Below are 15,408 nucleotides of genomic sequence, written 5' to 3'. Positions count from 1 at the left end.
GTATGGAACTGTACTTGAATACATTGTTGGTGGAAGCCTTCTGGTTAAAGGGGCTCTCAAGACTGATCATAATTGAAAGAGCACACGGGGTGCCAGGGAGACTTCCCCCTCCAGGCATACCTCTGCGAGTGATAGTGGTGAAAGTTTAGAATTTCAGTGATATGGTCTTACAGTAAGCTCGAGCAGTGGGAGTCTTCATGTTTGGATTGGCCAAGATCTTTATCTTCCTGGACTTCACACAGGAGGTGAAGAAGATTCTGCGATCTTTCGACGCAGTGCGAAGGAAACTACAGGAGGAAAACATTCGATACATGATGTTCTTCCCAGTGAAATTGAGGGTGATTGCAAATGGGGGGTCTTGATTTTTTCAATATGCAAAGGAGGTCTGGGACTGGCTAGAATCTAGAATGGAGAAGCTGGGAAGCCAAGTAGAAGCTTCAGAAGCTGTCCATTTGCATCGAGCATGAGTCTGGCCTGATAGTTTAGGTTTATGGATTCTCCCCTTTTGTTGAAGCGTGTATTGGCAGTGATGACAGCCGGTCGTGTTGCTGAGCTTTTCCCCCCACAGTTCCGCAACCCTAACCCCCCGCCTCTGGGCTCAGAGGGAGGAGGTAGGGGTTTGTGGGCACAGGTTGTGGAAGAACAGGGGAGGGACCTTTTGGGATGGCTGGGGATGAGGGATTGGAGTAATTTTTGATGGGTAGAAGGATGCAGCTGGAAGGGCTGGGGAGGAGGGGAATGATGGGAAAAAAAGCGAGTTTGAGATATTTTGTCGGTGGTATGAGAGAGGGTGGGAGGACCTTAGGGATTTGTGAGCTTAGGTATGGTAGGGACATAAGCGCTAACCTTAATGATGGTGAGTAGCCTCAACACAATACGATTGGTGACATGGAATGTTAGAGGACTGGGCAACATAGGAAAGAGGAGGGCAGTGGGGAATTACCTGAAAAGACATGGGGTGCAGATTGTCCTCCTTTAGGAAACACATCTTCTGAAAGCTGATTTGGAGAACCTGTGATGAATGCAGGGAGGCTGGATACATGGGTCTAACTACTCCTCATTTGCTAGGGGGTTTCTCTCATGGATCTCACAAGGGGCTCCTGCTAAAACAGTCAGAGGTGAGAATGGAGGCACCTTGGTCTTAATGGGAAATATGGTGTCTGTCTGGTTAGCTCCTAGGCACCAAATGAAGATAATGAGAGCTACTTTAAGGGAGTGGTGGAACTGCCCAGAGGATACAGGTTTGGTATTCTTGTATGGCGGAGATTTTAATTGCTTATTGGATCTGGAGTTGGGCAGGTTGGATATGGCGGCCCCTTTTAAAAAATGTCTCCTTGTGATAATTAAATGCAGTGGTACTAGACCTAGACTTGATTGAACTTTGGATGGAGAATCCTGGTGTAGAGAGGTGTTACTCCTTTTATTCAAATCCCCACAGAAAATTCTCTAGAGTTTACTATATGTTGGTTGGCAGGGAGCATTGTGCCCAATTCGTGAACACTGACTACCTCGGAAAGAATCAATCTGATCATTCGTCCACACTGACTTGGGGCAGGAGGAAACCAGCGATTCTCACATAGAGATTAAGGGTAGAAAGCCTACATGATGGGGCATTCCAGGAGGTACTGCGACAAGAGATCTCTTCCTTTTTTTACCACAATGAGGGCACAATGGAAGATACAGAGGTGATTTGGGACACTTTTAAAGTTACAATACAGGGGGTTTGCTGAGCCAACATGGTAGGGGTGTGTAAACTACTACATGATTCCTTATATAAATCTAAAGAGGAGATTGAGACACTTGAAAGGGAGCTAGCCAGGGGAACTCTATGCAGAGATGATCTCTCAGAAGAATTGGGTCTCTGGTGATTATAGATGCAGATATTTGGGGGAAAGTGATAGCCGCTAGACTGAATGAGGTAATTACAAGGCTTGTGCAAATAGATCAATGTGGATTCGGGGTGGGGGCTGGGGGTTGGAATACCTTGGCTAACCTTCCGAGGCTTCATCATGTCATAGTCATGACCAAGGACTCATCCGCTGAGATGGCATTGATGTCCCTGGATGCAGGTAAGGCTTTCGATTTAGCGGAGTGCGATTGGCTGTTCATGGTCCTGGGACACAATGGCCTGGGGGCAGGTATCCTGAAATGGATTTGCATGTTATATAATGAACCAATGGCAAAAGTTAGGACAGGACAGTGGATTTCAGATATGTGGACCATGCAACGGGGCAGTATGCACGGCTATCACATGTCTCCTATCCTTTTCGCCCTGGCTTTGGAACCCTTGCCTGCTTACTTTAGACAACATATGTCAAAGCCAAGCCCTGCCACTCAGTTGCTCCGCCACCTCCAGTTTTTGCGCCTTCCAAGCCTCTATTAAAGGACTCTAGGCCAGCTCCAGGCAGACAGCTTTGGAGAGGATACTGGTCACATTACCAGGCCATGACATTCAGTTGCTCCGCCCACCTCCAGTTTTTGCACTTTGCAAGCCTCTTCTTAAGGAGTCTAGGCCAGCTCCAGGCAGACAGCTTTGCATAGGCTACTGGTCACATTACCAGGCCATGACATTCAGCTGCTCCTCCCACCTTCACTTTTTGCACCTTCCAAGCCTCTACTTAAAGACCCTAGGTCAGTTCCAGGCAGACACAATTGAGTAGGCTTCTGGTCATGTGAACAGGCCTTTAACTCAGTTTCTCCGCCCACCACCTATTTATTCAGTCATCAGCAAAGGACTCTGCAAAGACAAGGGCCTCACCTGTTTGTGCCTGTTCAGACCTGTTAGAGTGTTAAGAAAGATTTCTCTAGAAGCAACTTTTCCTCCATAGTACATGGACCCCCAAACCTTTTGCATTTGTTTTTGTATCCTGACCTGACTTGTAACAGTGGAGTGCAGCCTTCTGCTTCTTCTCCACTGGGCTTTTGTTCCTTGTTATGGGGAAACAGACACCTCCTTCAGGCTGTCAGTACTGAGAAACTTTGTTTCTCTTAGTCTTTCAACTTTCTTGCCAGTTGTTGGTAACATTTACCATTGCACAAAGTACCTTGCAGTACTGTGCAATGGGGCTTCTGTGTTTTATGGCCCTAGACAGCCCACAAGGAATATTTGGTGACTGTAGAATGTGCTTGAGGACAAACTGGTGGCAGCAGTAGCTTTTTTTTATTGGATAACCTCTTGCAGAGTCTTAGCACATTTCCTGCATGTGGCTTCTGGCAGTGGCTAGTGTCCAACATGGCTGTGCCACATGGTCTTTTGTTTGCTCCTTTTGCCATGTTGTCCCTTTGCCTTCTCCCTGCTCTTCCATGACCAGGATCACCTTTTTTGTTCATGCATTTGCCAGCAAAAGCTGTTTTTTCACTGGCTTCTGAAGGTCACGTGTGTTGGGACCCAGGAAGTAGGCTCAGACTGTCCGGTCCCAATCCACACTACTGGTGTCAGGGTGTCTGATGTGCATTCGACCATGAGGACCTAACTGGTCTCTGATTCGACCACTACTGGTGTGCATGCATGGAGCAAATCTTGCCATTGTTGGGCTGTGTGCAAGCACTCACGTGACTGTGGATAAGAAGAGGGGCTCTGTATTCATGCAATAGATCTTACGAAGGAGCCAAGTATCTTGGGGAGCCTAGCAGAACAAAGGATGATCCTGAGATGCACTAGAGAAGGTCAGGCACCCGAATCCTGCTGCTGTCCAGGTGAAACCCTGCTTTGCGCCTGATCTCAAAATACCGGCAAAGGTGCTTCAAACATTTGGAGTGGTGAGACAAATCACTCTCAACGCCTCCTGGTAACATTGTAAGTGAGCCTGTTTGGAGGTGTCCCAGGGCCATTCAGTGGGCTGTCCAACTCAAACCTATGTTGCCGTGCAGGAGCCTTGTCATTTCAATTTTCGACCCAAACTTTTGGAAGCCTAGATTGTCCAGAAATGTACCCTTCTGCTGAATGTCATCGTCCCAGCACCTTTGGGCCACAAGATAGAAGGCTGCATCATACCAAGAGAGGTGGGTCCCCTTGCGTTACTGTGGTGACAGTCACTCAAGGCAGTTTTCCCACATTAATTCCAATGCCGTAGGACTTGCTGCGTTGTTTGTTTCCTCTTTTCTTATAGGAATCGAGTATAGAGCTCCTTTGCCATACCAGACCTGTACCTGCACCAGCAACGCCTGTGCATCTGGAAGCCAAACGGACGGCGTGAAATTGTACCTCTGGTGACCACTTCTGGACCTGCCAAGTCTGGACCAAAACCAAACTAAGGGTAGTGAGTAGTGAAGTCACTTATTGGTGGCCCTTTGTTCACCCAAAAGCATTAATTAATTGAGGGTTAATTATTGGCCTTACAATTGGCTTAGGAAGTGCTCGCTGCCTAGAGCCGTCTGAAAGTCGGGAACAGCTTTGTTAACAGTACCAGATCCTCACCTGACTCTTGGAACCCATTTCACCCTTTCAGAATTCTTCTCCTAACTTTTTCCTGCTCCCTAAGAAGTACTTGTGAACTTTACGCATGACTGCTCGCATTACAGGTGCATTGAACATTGAGCACAAGACTCCACTCATCTTAGGGCTGGACTCCTGAAGTAAAGATTGTCATATCTAAAGTCTGACCGTGCTAAAATAGTTCCTCACCTTCTTCTTTTGCAGGTATTGGTGGAGTTATTAACTTTCTCGCACTGGCTCCAGTGATTGTATATTTATTACATAGTGTATTGTGTGTGTGTCGTATTTTACTAGTGCATTTCATTATTCATTTAGTTGTTATTTCGCCTATAATAAGTAGTACATTTTGGTATACTACTGTCTGATTTTAATTCTTGGTGTTTCATTGTGTGTGTTCATTAGAGACCCCTGATCACCCAGGCAAACTACATGTTTGCTGGTGGGGGTTCACTGATTTGCCTCCAGCCAAGAGCTGGAGGTAAATCATGCCCCCAGTAGCACAAAACAGCTGGTATTTCCAGCACTGGTATTACCAGTACTGGAAATAAAAGCAATCCCCTCCATGGAGTCCTATGAGATTTACCGCCCTTTCCACAATTGTAATATCCAGGTAAAACAGGGATAACAGGCAGTGGAAACAGTAGGTCAGTTTGCCGGTCTCCACCAGAATTACTGGCAGGATACTGGCAAACTTATAATGACTCCAATATCTCTCATCCGTCCACTGCTAAACCCCACTCTTACTAGAGTTTGAATGGCCAAATGCCCTGGGCAGCCCTGGCAAGCTACCCTAGCGAACCTCATCAATATTGCCCTTGCTTGCCCACATTCAAAACCCAAAGATCACATGAACACACCTCTCATGTTAATCAAAGCTCGCTCAGCAGTCACTCATGTTGCAGAGATTGCTGACCTCATCTCGTACAACAAACTTGATGCCCTGTTCATCACTGGAACATGGTCTAGCCCATCCTCACCACATGTTTTTGATGTTCTCCCACCCCAAGGCTACTGCATCTAACATGCTGACCGGCCAGGAAGGGCAGGAGGTGGAGTGGTATCCACAGGAGCGATTGGCCATGCTTCCTCATCCCTCTACCAGAACAAGCTCATTTGAATCACTTGCCTGTGGTTCCCTCTATCGCACAAGGATTCCATCAACTTCCAGCTCATCTTGAGACCACCTCACAGGAGTGACTCTTTCATTGCAGACATCTCCAAATTACTATCCTCTGCCAAATTAGCACATGCTAGTAGTGTCTTTCTTGGTGATTTAAAATCTGTGAGTCACAAGCTCACAACCACACTTGAAGCACGCTTTTCACATTGACCGCTTCCATGGACCTTAAGCAAATGTTGCTCTACCCCACACACAACAAAGGCAACACCCTAGACTTAGTCCTCACATCATCCCCCTGCATCACCGGTGCAGACCCTTTCCCACTTGACTTGTTTGACCATGCCACCATCCCATTATCAGTCACCCACTCGACTACAGCTCACAAAAATCAGACTAAACGCCCCCTCACTCAGTGCCGCTCATTCAAAACTTCCCGGTCAATGAGCTGGAAGCAAACATTCAGACTTCCCCACCACAAGGAATGTCTCAGGCATCCTGGAATTATTGAGCAACTCTGCTACGAAACTGGTGGAAACTCATGCCCTCCTAAAAGCCGGTCAGCCAAAGATCAAACTATCCGCTCCACGGTACACCCCAGAGCTAGCCTCCAACAAACGCTCAATCAGAGGCCTAGAGAAAGAGTGGCACAAAAACCGTAACTCAAGAGACCTCACCAACCTCAAATCTCTCTTTGCAAACTGAAGGATTCTGATTACCGAGGCCAAATCTGTTTACTACTCCACCACCATTGTGAGAGCCTCCAACAGGAGCAATGCCCTCTTTGAAGTAGTAAAGCATTGTATCAAACCCTCACCTAACCCCGAGGAACCAGCAACTTAGGAAAAATGCTATGGAATCAACACATTTTTAATTGAAAAAATAGACAAAATCTGAGTGGCCATTTAAGCAACCTCTCACAGCATAACCATCCCCTACAGCTTGGCATGCAGACTGCCCCTCTGGACCAAATACTCTCCTCTCTTTTACCCAGATCTCCTAAAGTGATTGACTCCCCCAAACCTACTTCTTACTCTGACAACATAATTCTGGACTCCATCATTAAAGAGTTGACGGGAACAGCGCTCAATGCACTCCTCAGCATTATCAGGATCATTCCCGGATACCCGCTAAAACGGTCCAGATGACCTGCCAACTACCGACCCATTGCAAAACTCCTGTTTATTGGCAAAATCTTCACCAGAACTAAACAACACCCCTAAATCAGTCTGGGTTCTGCCCCAAGTGTAGCATTGAGACAGCCACCATCCAGGTGGTGGATGATGCCCTCCAAATCTTAGATAAGGGTGACCCATGCCCAGGGTCGGATTGGCACATCGGCCATTCAGCCCGTGGCCAGACTGAAATCATAAGCCCACGCCTGGCCCGGATTTTCAATGTAACTTACGTTACTATAAGTAACATAAGTTACATTGATTGCCTTTGCGGCCAACCATGCTCGGAGTGCCTGCAGTGATGCAGGCAGCCCCTGAGCCAGTCTGCCGCAAAACCATGGCGCCAGCAGTGTTTATTTTACAAAACACTGGGAGCAGGCTGGGTGGGGCCAAGGCAGCTGCCTCAGCCCGGCCCACTCCCAGTGAATTCAATTGGCCATGCGCATTTGCTTCTTCACTTAATCGCTTTTGTAAGTTACCAGGCACTGTGCCTGGAGTGGCAGCGGTGGGTGTAGGGTGGGGGCTTTCCCGGGCGTCAGCCATTAACACACCCCTGTTAGGGGAGGTTGCGGCTGTGTGGCAGGCTGGCATCCCTGAGTTTGAACAACACCGGGCTCTGCCGCGTCTCGTCGATGGTTAAGTACTGTGTTGTGTTCACCCGCCTGAAAACACATTCTTGATTTTTGTATTTGTAAAGTTCCCTTGTTAAAGTTCCTGGGTGTGTTATCATTTTCACCTCTGTAGGTTGGCCCGAGATTTTGGCAGCAGGTGCATAGCCAACTGAGCTATAGTGCTGGCGGTCTCTGCGTCAGGACACGAGGAAGGTATGGACGGGGGAGGTTGAGTGTTGTGTGCACTGGGTTGGCACAGGTGTCATCGGCACTTTGGCAGCAGTGTTGGACACAGGCATGCAGACACCTTGGCCAGCAGGGTCTGGCCACAGCTCCATTCCCCCGGCTGCCGCCTCAGACATGCCTTGTGTCTGGTTCGGCAAAATAAGTATTTAGCTATGTGATGATAATGTTGTTTTTAAAAAAAGAACAAAAGGAATGTTATCACTTTCTCAAGCGTTTACACAAAACATAACAGCAACAAACACATTAACCATCCATTAGAAGCATTTGCTGTAAAGTCATGAATTGACGCGATTCACGGATGATGTTTGAGGGCCACTTTTTTTGAGGCGATGTGTGGGCTACTTTTTTTGGTTGTCCGGGACTATTTCTTGTCCCACTCCAACTCTGCTCCACTCACCTACCTCAAACTCACTGCGGGTCAGATGTTTCTCCAAACAGAGAGTGGGGGGTTTATCTCTCTTTCCTGCAGGTGCCTCTCTCTGGAATGGTCTCCCTGCCGCTCTCAAACTTGAGCCGGATCACCTGACGTTCCGGAAGCTGCTCAAGGCCTTCCTCTTCTCTTCTTCCTTCTCTCTTCCCCTCCTCTGCTAATCTACCTGTCTGCTTGTCCTGCCTGGTGGCATGGTTGCCCTCAGATTCACACAGGCCACCACGCCGCCCCATTGACCAGTCACCCTGCACTGCCTTCAGCCTGTCTGGAACTGCACCTGTCTAGGCCTCCTCTGTCCTCACACTTACTCAGAGCCTAACTGCACTTACCCCTTACCCTATCGCTTCACTTCTCCCCTCACCCTCTCATCAGCACTTTCGTGTTGCACTTGCACGATCTGAATGTCAAAAGGCTTAGTAAGATCGTTATCATGTCATCCCTCTGTCTCCCCTCCTTGACTTGTGGTGCCTAGAAACATTAGTGTAAAGGTGCTTTATCAATCTAAATCATATCATATCACATGCCCCCACAGAGCAGTGTGGATTTTTTTTTTAAGTGCCCCTGCGCCCCCATCCACAACATATCTTAGAGTATTCTGGTCCAGCTGTTCCACTGCTATTCAGAGTCGACAATGTAGAAGGACGACTTACTGCTATTCCTATGGAGATGGAGTTAGTCTTTCTACTATGTCTACTATTGTATAACCCATATAGTTTCAGAGCTAGCCAATGAGACTAGAAAGGTGACTAAGTGAGGCAGCCAATACAATTGTGTGAACTTCCTGAGCATTTGTGGCTCATAGAGCCTCTGTAAAAGTATAGGCAACAGTCCTCATCAGCATGTTAATGTCTGATTAAGCTCCTTCTGAGATCATTGAGGCTCTAAGGCAGCCAGACAAGTGTGGATGGGGTAGAAGGTATAAGTGAAGTTATGCCAATTAATGTGATGGGGAATAATTAATCTGGGAAGAGGTTTGTGGGTTTTGTGTTCTGCTACCAGTAGCTCGGCTTCAATGGTGTTGCAGATCCCAGATAACCTCATAAAAAAGGCTTATTTCATCTTTTTGAAAGCCTTACATGTTATGTACCAGTTCCTTGTTGCTGAAAAAAGGTCTTGCGTATCTAGCGAGTAAAGCATCTCTACTCGGTGGAAGCATGCCCCTAGCAATCTGTCACTAAAATTAATATTCTAGGCATGTCCTTTTCTCTACACAGATTGAAGGCTTGAGTTCATAGGTTCCTCGGCTCTGTTGTGAGGTTCCAGGGAAGCCTGCAGCCTTTCCCTTGAGTCCTTAGGGTTGATGTGACACAGATGTTTGGTCTGGTTACATGTTACACTTAATTTTAGTAGTGGCCTATCACCAAAATCACCCAACGCAGTATTGTCTTGGTTTTGAAAACTACTGTGAATTTTCTATCCTGCAGCATTTAATACTGGTTGACAATCCCCGGACGTTGGCTATTTCACGATGTATGTTGTCCTGTTGCCTGCCATGGCGAAGTCCTAACCTATTTAATGTACCAGTGATACTTTAGACTTGCACTTATTCATAGACTCACTATATCCTTCTTTATTATATCTTGCTTAATGTGTATTCTGTAAGGGTTTTAACATCTTTCACACATTAAACATAACTTTTAAAGGAATGTAAGAAATCATCTTCGTAGTTTTTATTTTTGCAATTTAATCTTTATTAAGCATATTTTCATCATAGTTTTAACGAGGGTCGGGCTAATCGACACACCGATCTCAGCAATGAAAACACATAAACATAATATGATGCCGTTTATTAGAATCCAAACGTGTTTTTTCTGATCACCTGCAGTCTTTTACTGTTGGGAGGGTTGGCAAAACCTCTCCTATTTTTACGTGATTGTTCAGTTGTTGAGGGGCATCGTTTCAAGTGAGGTGCATAAAGCGATGATTGTGTCAGCCACAGCTGACTGATATTCATTTATTTATGGTGTTTTGTGCAGCAGTGTATGAAAACATGGGGCAACTTCATGGCACCAGGAGCAGGAGTGTAGCTGGATTGAGACAGCGGATGGGAGAAGAGCACAAGGTCTTTGGAACAAATGCCTCACAGCAAACCCAAACGTCAATATCTATGGCACTGGTAATCTCATGTCTGAGACGAGATACTGTTTTGCAAGCATGATTGAATCTCCAGAAATGCATGGTGGATGTGTGGCCTGGTGTTCCTCACCTGTCCCAATTAAGTCCAGTGGCACATTCTGATCCAATTCACTCATGTATGTCTCTACTAGTGTAACAGCCATGTACACAGACCAAAGTGCAGGTTTTCATAAGCACAGTAGGACCACTATATATCTTACCGCAACAGCTCCCTCTGGTGACGACAGGCGAAGCTATGGAATTGACATTGCCTGTATATATCCTAAGGCAACAGCTCCCTCTAGGGGTGACAACAGGTGAAGCTACTGCATCAGACAAGCATACAAGGACAAACATACATCTGTTCTTTTCTTATATTGTCAGATTAGATAGATAGATAGATAGATAGATAGATAGATAGATAGATAGATAGATAGATAGATAGAATATTTGTAACGTGCCTATACACAAGTGTTTCAAGGCACTAGATAGATAAAAGTCCCTTCTCTGTAAAGAAATCCCAAAATGTTGCCACTCGCCTTGTGAAAATGATTTAATTTGGTGTTTTTTTAATCATTGGTCGCTGGAAAATGTGATAGATCTCCAACTCTGACAAGGTCTCCCAGTAGTCAGCATTACATGAGACATAAATATTGTGCTGCTTGGAAACGTTGTACCCACATTAGTACATTCCAATCTTACTTTGGTCTACACATATTGTAAACTCTAGCACAGAAGTGCTATTGAACTTCCCCAGCACCTATGTAATTGTTGAGGATTGAATATCCAATATATAGTACTATCACATATCTTAACATGCACCCCACTTGTGCAATAAACAGTATTGAGTTTCACCTCAGAGTTCCTCCTTGATGGAGTAAATGGCTGTTCTACGGCAAGGCCTTCTCCACAGGGAGTGTGGGTGATGGAAAGGTGGCAGCTTGAGGTCAGAGTCTTATACTTTTATCGTATTTAGTTATTTTTTGACGTTTAAAATATAGAGTAGCTCTCATTTCCCTATCTTCATTTTTGTGCTCGTTGTTATCTATACTTTGACATAGAAATGAACACAACAGAAGCTATTTCTCAGAACATATCTTTTTCCTCAGCTCAGAAATTGATTAGGTTGTTCAATAATATTGCTGTAGCCTGGTTTGAAGCAGTCAATGCTGGAATATTCTCCTGAGCACCAGCCTCCTGGCGGCAGCTCTCACATCCTGGTTCCTTAGGCTGTAGATAAGGGGGTTTAGCATTGGGATGACCACAGTATAGAATATTGAGACCACTGCGTTAATGGAATAGCTGGAAGATGGCTGTAGGTACACAAAGAGGAGAGTCCCATAAAAGAGGACCACACACGTGAAGTGAGAAATGCATGTGGAGAACGCTCTGTGCCTGCCGTCTCTTGAGGGGGCAGCCATTATTGTGGAGATAATATAAGCGTATGATATGAGAATGGTCAGAAGAGATGCCACGCCAATCACGATGGCAAAGACGAATGTGATCAACTCACTAATGAAGGTGTTGCTGCAAGAGAGCTTCAGAAGAGGTGGTAGGTCACAGTAGAACTTGTCAATATGATTAGGGCCACAGAATGATAAAGTGAAGGTGAAACCAGTGAGGATGGCGGACTGCAGGAAACCTCCTGCATATGAGATGGCGATAAGGTTGAGGCAGACCCCCCTGTGCATGATCATACGATAGAGCAAAGGGTGGCAAATTGCCGTATACCTATCATAGGCCATTACTCCCAACAGGAGGCATTCTGTCCCGGCGAAGCCTGAAAAGAAGAAGAGTTGGCTGGCACATGCGGCAAAAGAAATGGAAGCCTTCTCCACAAGCAGACCTGACAGCAACTCAGGCGTTATGACCGAGGAGTAGCATACATCGGTAAAGGACAGGCTACTGAGAAAGAGATACATGGGCGTATCAAGCGAGCGGTCAGTCCGTATCAGCACTATAATGCCAATGTTGCCCAGAAGAGTCATTGTGTAAATGAGAATGAAAAGCCCAAAGAGGAGGGCTTGCAGGAAAGGGTCCTGGGTGAGCCCCAAGAGTTGAAACTCGGTCACTGATGTCTGGTTCGCTGCTTCCATGGCGTTGGCCACCATGATATGCTGTGAAGAAAGCAAGAGACCGATGACAGAAATCTAAATCAGGCATGTCTTTGCCATTGACTTCATATACATATATGATTATTCACATTTAAAACATATGCACCATTCAATTTAACATGTAGTTTGATAAACAAAAGTATAAGCACACTGTGGCAGGTTGTCTCCCGAAATTCACAAAGGAGTTGTAGGGTTGAGGAAATCATGTAAGGAATATCACTCAGTGTGCATAAAGGAAGAGGCAATGAAACCAAGACAATTATAACAGACAACATTAAAGGAGCCAAGCCTATTTGAGTTATCCAAGTCTTTTATCAATAATCCAGAAACATGGCTGTTGTTGTACCGCGGTAAAAATGACAGCCGCATACTAGGATGGCAGTGGATGTCGCTCTTCACTTCATCCCCTGGGGGTTTACCCTGTACCCCATTCACCCACACCCTCCTTTTTGTTAGGAATGCAATACTAACAAAATATGGAAGTGGCCATCATGAAATAACAAAAAAAGAGATACCTCGTCGAGTGCCTTTCATCCCTTGTCCTGCAGGGAGTGGCGGCAACTACTACCAACCCTTCGTATCCAGTGACAATATCCCCAACAAAAAGACAGTCATTACAAAAGGTCACAGGGAAAAGGCTGTGGTGAAAGGCTGTTTCGTTTCGTATTATCCCATTCGTTCATGGGGTGTAGGGGCTGCGGGGGTGTCCCCTGCTCCCCTTGTACATATAATGGGTTTGAGGGCTGCAGGGCAGTCCCCCGCTTGCATTACATGGAATGGTTGGGACAAAACGGCCTTTCGCTGTGGCCTTTTCCCATCAACATTTTGTAATAAGTGTCTTTTTGAGAGGGAGATTTTCACATGGAACCTTACCCTTGGGGTGAATCTTCTGGATTGGTGCCACAATTAGTATCAACGTCACTTTCAGCAAAAGGAGATAAAACAATAAAACAGAGGACATTTGTCAGGGAAATATATGGTCAGAACATCCAGACTTACGAAAATCGTTGTAACTGGGGACCTGTGTGAGAAGGATTTCCACCGTTCAGGTGCTCGGATAAACCAGCGGACTGTAGCGCCCTCAGGTTTTAATGGCTACCAGTGTTAAGAACCGGAGCCTGGGAGTGGGAAATGAGAAAAACTGTGTCAATGAGAAACAAAACAGCCACAAAACACTTTCAAGAGTTTACTGGACTCCAAAGATGACAAAACAAGTGGGAAAGGACATCTGATCATAGATTGCAAGCCATAGAACACTTGTCTGCAAAGTACAACAACAAGTGGGATTATGCTTGGAGCTCTTTAGTGACATTGTCCCTCTGAGACGCATGGGCAGTGAAAGACTACCTGGAGCCTAGGGGGCTGTAGAATTATTTCAGATTTCTTTTTCTCATATGGCCAAGTCAGAATGCTAGTTCAAATCCATAATGGAGAGAAGAAGACACCAAACATGACAAAGGTATGGTGGGAAGTGGGGAAGAGAAGGAAAGTCTGGAAGAGGGTGTCTCAGAGGCAATGAATGACCTTATGCTCCATTGCACTTAAGAAGCAATGTATGAGGCCCATCCCTGTTCTGACACCCAAGCATATCTGCATGTGGAGGCTCTGACACATTCTTCTCAGAACCATATCTCATTTAATCATGTGAGAAAAACAACTGCAATCTCTTACTGCTCACCTTGCCTCGGCTGAGTAACCATTCCCAGAGCAGCGAACCTACTCATATATATCGACAGAGACAGACATAGAGGCTGACACAGTAATGTTATCAAAGCAAAACATGGTAAAGGGGTGGCAAGGTGTCTTATGACGTGCCTAATGCAAAAGACCACATCAGGAAAGGGGGTCTGGAGTTGGGGAGGCAAGGGCAAAAGACATGTCTGAAAGGTAAATCCTTTGGTGTATTTGAGATATGCAGGTTTAGACCTGGTGGTCGCTCTGGGACTGATAAAGATAGTGGGGGTGTCGTCCCATAGCCTCATGGATGGTGGTGGAGAAGTGGTTCAAAACAAAAGAATAAACTACCCCATGACTCTGCTTCCTCCCCAGTCTCACCCCTAGGCATGGCTAAACTAGATGCATATATCTACTATCTACATCCCTATTATTTATTTATTTATTTATTTATTTATTTATTTATCTATTGCATTTGATTACACGCCCAAATCCTCAGGTATCACAGCGTAGGTTACATACATCATAGTTGTCTTAAGCAGTTACAACATGGCAATTACATATAACTTCATCAGTTACAAATATCTTGTGTGTCTTAGGCAGTTACAAACATCTGCCAATAATCTCTGCTATCTAAAGAGGCAAATGGAGATCAATCCAATGCTTTGAGCTACCTAAAGAAGAATTATCAGGACGGGATTGCCGCACAACAGTATGGGAAGGTTTTTGACATACCTGAACCTTCAATGCAATGTAGCCAATGAAAAGAAGGATGGGGAGATGGAAAGGAGAGGAGATCAGAGATACCCAAGAACACAAATCGCTACTTGTAGATCGCGTACTCGTCTGACAGCCTGGATGGGGGTATCGGATAACCTCTAGGAAATAACTGACTATTAATCAAGTCACAAACAGACAAAGGAACAGATGCCTCATTTAACATTGTTGTGCCAGCAACATTTGCCCATGGACCTGCCAATTCTAGAGTCGCTATCTGCAAACCAAAATCCAATTAAAAATCATAATGTGTCTACAAGAACACTGATTATAGAACTATGCTCCATGATCATGACTGCAGAAATGTATAGATGGTTGGATGTTGTACAGGAGGCTTTTAAAGTCCACACGTATCACCTAAATGTATTTGAAAAAGAGAAGGGTGTTAAAACCGCACAATTCGAGGGTAACGGTCAATTAAATCCCTAGAGCTGCAAGGTGAGCATTTGGAGTATCACAACAGGTGTGTAAACATTTGGATTGTTACAGCATGACAACTGGCAGAGTATGGCTCAGAGGGTCTTCGGAATTCTGTGGGGAGTGCTTTAAGACAACATGGTTGGATTCAAAGTGTAAAGTTCATTTCATACAGGAATTCTAAAAACTCCACAGAATCCCTTATTTTAAAGATAAAGAATGAGCGAACCCCACCAATATTTTACTTAACCTTTTTGACCTTTCAAATTAGGGAGATGTTGTAAATTTTTCAAGAGT

The 15,408-nt window shown here is 45.4% G+C and overlaps 1 protein-coding gene across 1 annotated transcript; it reads right to left on the bottom strand.

Annotated features, from left to right (window-relative positions):
* Nucleotides 1-11,292: 11,292 nt before the first annotated feature.
* On the bottom strand, nt 11,293-12,225 carry LOC138514510 (olfactory receptor 5AP2-like). The gene has a single exon (XM_069629983.1). It carries the CDS (start codon nt 12,223-12,225, stop codon nt 11,293-11,295), a length of 933 nt encoding a protein of 310 aa, XP_069486084.1.
* Between the last annotated feature and the right edge of the window lie 3,183 nt (nt 12,226-15,408).

Source organism: Ambystoma mexicanum, chromosome 12 (genome assembly GCF_040938575.1).
Source record: "Ambystoma mexicanum isolate Mex_15411 chromosome 12, UKY_AmexF1_1, whole genome shotgun sequence".
NCBI classification, from domain to species: Eukaryota; Metazoa; Chordata; class Amphibia; order Caudata; family Ambystomatidae; genus Ambystoma; species Ambystoma mexicanum.
This window is presented reverse-complemented; position numbering and strand designations above follow the sequence as displayed.

Coding starts and splice junctions, on each gene's coding strand:
- LOC138514510 (XM_069629983.1), bottom strand. CDS start 12,225: ATGGAAGCAGCGAACCAGACATCAGTGACCGAGTTTCAACTCTTGGGG.